Source organism: Penaeus japonicus, unplaced genomic scaffold (assembly GCF_977035675.1).
Source record: "Penaeus japonicus unplaced genomic scaffold, GWHDUDI00000001_assembly GWHDUDI00000034, whole genome shotgun sequence".
NCBI lineage: Eukaryota > Metazoa > Arthropoda > Malacostraca > Decapoda > Penaeidae > Penaeus > Penaeus japonicus.
In genome coordinates this window covers 1,830,442-1,835,415 of record NW_028234436.1, presented here as the reverse complement: position 1 = coordinate 1,835,415, position 4,974 = coordinate 1,830,442, and the positions used below count along the sequence as shown (strand labels likewise).

At 39.0% G+C, this 4,974-nt stretch overlaps 1 protein-coding gene across 1 annotated transcript in view; it reads left to right on the top strand.

Annotated features, from left to right (window-relative positions):
• Positions 1-1,560: 1,560 nt before the first annotated feature.
• LOC122252359 (uncharacterized) overlaps positions 1,561-4,974 on the top strand; it is a 5,926-nt gene continuing 2,512 nt past the window's right edge. The window contains exons 1-4 of the mRNA XM_043014798.2: positions 1,561-1,665; positions 3,094-3,181; positions 4,034-4,223; positions 4,937-4,974. The exon at positions 4,937-4,974 is cut by the window's right edge and continues 57 nt beyond it. Coding sequence (XP_042870732.2) covers positions 1,659-1,665; positions 3,094-3,181; positions 4,034-4,223; positions 4,937-4,974 — 323 coding nt within the window. The 5' untranslated portion in view covers positions 1,561-1,658. The remainder of the gene's footprint in view (positions 1,666-3,093; positions 3,182-4,033; positions 4,224-4,936) is intronic.

Below are 4,974 nucleotides of genomic sequence, written 5' to 3'. Positions count from 1 at the left end.
TCGTTTGAATTCCGTGTTACAGAAACTACTATTTTTTTACTGCACATACTTCTCGAGGCGCTTGTGAACTAGAAAATTTATTCCTAATCATTTTTTGTTATCCAGACGTTTATCTCTCCGAGATTGCAAGTGTCCTTCATTTAGTATTTTCTATTCTTCGCCTTGTCTTCTAACATCAGAAAATCCTACAGTATCCTATATGATAAATGAAAGTTCCTTCGGCAGCGTCAGAAGATGAGATTCTGTTCCCAAAGTCCTCACGTCGTATGCGCGTAGGTTCACCGGCTCAGCGCGGTCTGGGTCTGACCGGATATTTGAGCTCACTCTCCCCCAGAGCGGCCCTGACCGACGCCGAAACCAGGGCTCCTTCGCGTTCGGGGAAGGAGGGACAGTGTCGTCAGTGGGAATTCATGTTCTTTATATAGATTGCACATATGCTTGCACATCATAATCATATATATGCAAATATGTACACATCCCAAGAGTTCAATACACATGTATATACACATGAGTTGTGCTTACATGTATGCAACACCCATGGTCGGTGTGCCCCGACACACCTAGCAGCTTAGCTGGTGTGCACGCATATAAACAATGTCTACATGTGTACAAATATGCACATGAATTCGTGAAGCGTATATATATATATATATATATATATATATATATATATATATATATATATATATATATAATATATATATATATATATATTATATATATATTATATATATATATATATATATATATATATATATATATATATATATATATATATATATATATATATATATATATATATATATATATATATACATACACACACACACACACACACACACACACACACACACACACACACACACACATATATATATATATATATATGTGTGTGTGTGTGTGTGTGTGCGTGTGTCTGTGTGTCTGTGTGCGTATGTTTGGTTTGTGTGTGTGCAGCAACTTTTAATTGCTGCAGAGAAAAAAACGGGGAAGAATAAAATGAAAAAAAAAAAAAGCATGAAACCGCTTGGTGACGTTGCACTCCGCAGGCCTCTCATGGCGCATCAGCTCAAGCACTGGTCTGGCCTTGTCTGCACTGCTGGGCGACATTCATGCTAAATCTGTATTTTTAGAAGCGGACCTTGAGCTGATAACCATCGAAGAAGAAAAAGAAGAAGGAGGGGGTGGGATGGGAGAGAGAATGGGTAAAGCAGAAGAAGAAGAGGAGGTGGAAAATGAGGAAAAGTAGCAGGAAGACGAGGAGGCTGGGTAAAAATTGGGGAGGTCAAGAGGAAATGGGAGGGAGAAAACGGAGGAAAAGAGGAAACAAGAGGGAGGAAAAGAGGAAAGAGGAAACGTAGAAAAAATAGAAGAAGGAAGAAAAGAATAAAGAAAGAGAAGATAACTCCTATAAAAAACGGAAGAAGAGGAAGAAAACGAAGAGGAGGAGAAATGGAGGAGACAGTAGCGTAGGAGGTGCAAAAAAAAACTCCCCCCTGGCCCCCTCCTCCTATCGTCTCTATTTTGCCATGTTTTCTTCGTCTTTTGAGACACCGGTTGTCCTTGAAGTGATAAAGACGCGGGGCGAGGAATGGGCTCAGTCGCGCACAGGACGTATCAGAGGACACACGTCTTGGGAACAGCTGACCGCCGCCAACATGAAGGGTGAGCATGCGGCCGGACGGTCCTCTTGGTCGCTATGTTGGGAACTGCATCCGTGTGTGTTTTCTATACACACATATATAAGTGTACATATTTACATACATACATAAATATATATGTATATATATCACACACACACACACACAATATATATATATATATATATATATATATATATGTATCTATATATATATATATATATATATATATATATTATACAGGTGATATTGGTATTTCTTCAAAATACCCGTATGACCAGATACAGTATATACTTTTTAAGTAAGTGACGCCGATCTCTACCGCCGTTATGTCGCAGTGTCTCTCATCATGTCTGGTGATCATCATCATCATCATGTCTCTCATCATGTCTCTTGCCAACTCTATCCTCGCATCATTCCTCACCTCAGCATCCTTCTTCATCTCCCAGCCAAAATTCTCCTCACTGTACCTCCTCTGCTTCCTAACTTCTGTCTTTTCTTCTGTCACCCATCCTGCCTTCATCCCCTCATCATCCACCATCTACCTCTCCCTTTCTCGCGTCCCCACCACCTGGTCCTTCCCCTCCATCCCCCCATCACTCCCCATCTCCACCACCACCACCCATTGCGCATCCCGCTGCTCATGCAACCCTCATTTTGTTCCGTTGCGAGGAAGACCTGCAAGATGACTACTCTGATTACCTTTTATTTTATTTTTTTTTATTTTTTTTTATTTTATTTTTTTTTATTATTTTTTTTTTTTTTGAGTAGAATCTGTAGAAAATCTGTAGAAATCTGTAGATTTTCCCAAAGTATTTCCATTAGGCCTACATATCGCCATAAAGATTTTTTTTCACTTGAAATTATGTATAATTTAAAACTGATAATACTTTTGAAGGATATTACCACTGATATTATTATTCCTTAATAGATTCTAGATTATTTATAGAATGCATGTACAGTACTGTATCATTTAATATACTTCAGGGTATGATATTTGTGAAGAACCTCTGATAAAACATGTGTCATTATTGCATTGGTGTTGGCTAAATATTTTCAGTGGAAACGTAGGTTATCAAAAGTAACCCAACTAATATTTAGGTGCAAAGAACAATGCGTATTATTGAAAGTTTTGTTGGTATGTAAAACACATCAAACTTTCACCTGTTTTGGTGTGTAGCACATAAGGATAATGTTTAGATTTATGGGTTAATCTAATTAAATTCAGTGATACAGTTTTAAAATTCAATCGCGCGCTGGAATCATAGATATGAGGTGCTTTCACCCACAAGTAGCTAAAAATGAAGTCAGGAGTCAGTACCTTTATACTTATGTATCTATATAGTTATTATATTCACGGGTTTGTTGTTGTAAAAAAAAAGAAAGAAGGTAATACCGAACCTAAAATGTCGGTATTCCGGTCCACATCCCTATTTCAAATGTTTTGTTTTAGATTCAGAGTTTTCCTTCGAGGTCGGGAAGGACCCAGTGACCCCGGCCGTGAAGGAAGCCTACAACAAGAACGGATATGTCATCCTCAGGTGGGTGTGCTCTGTGGGCGGGGGTTTCAGGACAGGTATTTTTATACACATACACACAAGAACATATCTATATGTATATATATATATATATATATATATATATATATATATATATATATATATATATATATATATATATATATATATATATTTGTGTGTGTGTGTGTGTGTATATATATATATATTCATACAAAACACTTTATTCCATTGATTACATTAATTCAATTTACATGTACAGTATCAACATTGTGTAATGATATGACATGAACGTAACCAATAGCAAGTACATGTGCAGCAGAAATAGACAAAATATCAACATCACCTTTGACTGAAGTACCGGTGCCTGTTGGCCTGATGTTCAAGCCCCGGATGTCATTGATAATTCAGGAAATGTTCTTTCATTTATGTTTGGGATGTATTTAGGTTGGAAATATTTGTTGTGGCTGAAGGTTCTAGATCACTGGTCCACGGAATTGCATATTTCTTGTACCTGTTTTCGTATTTCATCTGTTGATATATGGATGGTTATTTTATATTATTTTGACTCCCGCAGGTAAAAAACAAAGTAGATAATTCCTTTATACGATCTTGTACATTAGTATATAGATAGATAGATAGATAGATATATAGATAGATAGATATACATAATCACTGCTCCTTACATACATACACACACACACACACACATATATATATATATAGATAGATAGATAGATAGATAGATAGATAGATAGATTGATTGATAGATAGATATACATAAACACTGTTCCTTACATACATACACACATAGACTCATATGCACCTCCATCCACGCCCAGCCACAGAAACGACAAAACCCTATCCTCTCTCCAGAAACGTCCTGAGCGAGGCCGAGGTGAAGAAGCTGCGCAGGACCATGGAGTGCGAGGGGATTCAGAGGCACGCCTACGTCACGGCCGACGGGGAGGACCGGCAGTCCGGCCTCGTCATCTGGTTCACTGTCGACGATGACGTGCCCAGTATGGTGCTTAGCTCCGAGAAGGTCGCCGGAGTCATGGAGAAGGTAAGGAAGGAAAAAGGCCGTAGAAGGGTAGGTTGGTAGGTTTATAGATAGGTAGATTCGGGTGAAGGGGAAGGGGAGGGGGGGGGAGGTGTGACCTCTGAGTGTTACTGATGGTGAAAGAGGTCATATTCATTCACTATCGCCCATTATGGTAGCTGGTTCTATGACGGTTATAGCTGTCATGGATGAGGGAAGATACTAAGGGTTTAGGTAGGTTGGTGTGTAGATTTACAGGTCGGTGGATTTGTGCGAGTGTGGCAGTGTAGGTGTGACCTTGTGTGTAGCCGATGGTGGGATCAGGCAGGCTGGTTTGGCGAAATATCGACACCGTGTATGCAGTGTGGTCACTGGAGTCACTGAGAGGCTAAGGCAGGAAGGGTGTAGATAGTTAGGCGTGTAAATGTGTAGATTTATAGATAGTAGGTTATCGTGATCAGTAGATTTGTGTATGTGTAGATGTGTACGTGGGATATGTCAGTAAGTAGCTGTGTGATTAGTAATGATGCAGGCAGAAATACGTCTTGAATGTAGATCTGTAGAATGTAGTATAAATGCACGTGTAAAATAGACAGGTAAATAGGTATTTCTGTCTGTCTTCATGTATAAACACACTTACGAACGGCTTCTATTAACATAGCTTTAATTAAAATATCTTCTTCCTTATTCCATGCCTGATTTCGTTCACACAACCTGATGCCTGGGTCGCCCTCCAGCTGATGGGCGACGAGGAGGTGTATCACTTCAGCAGCAA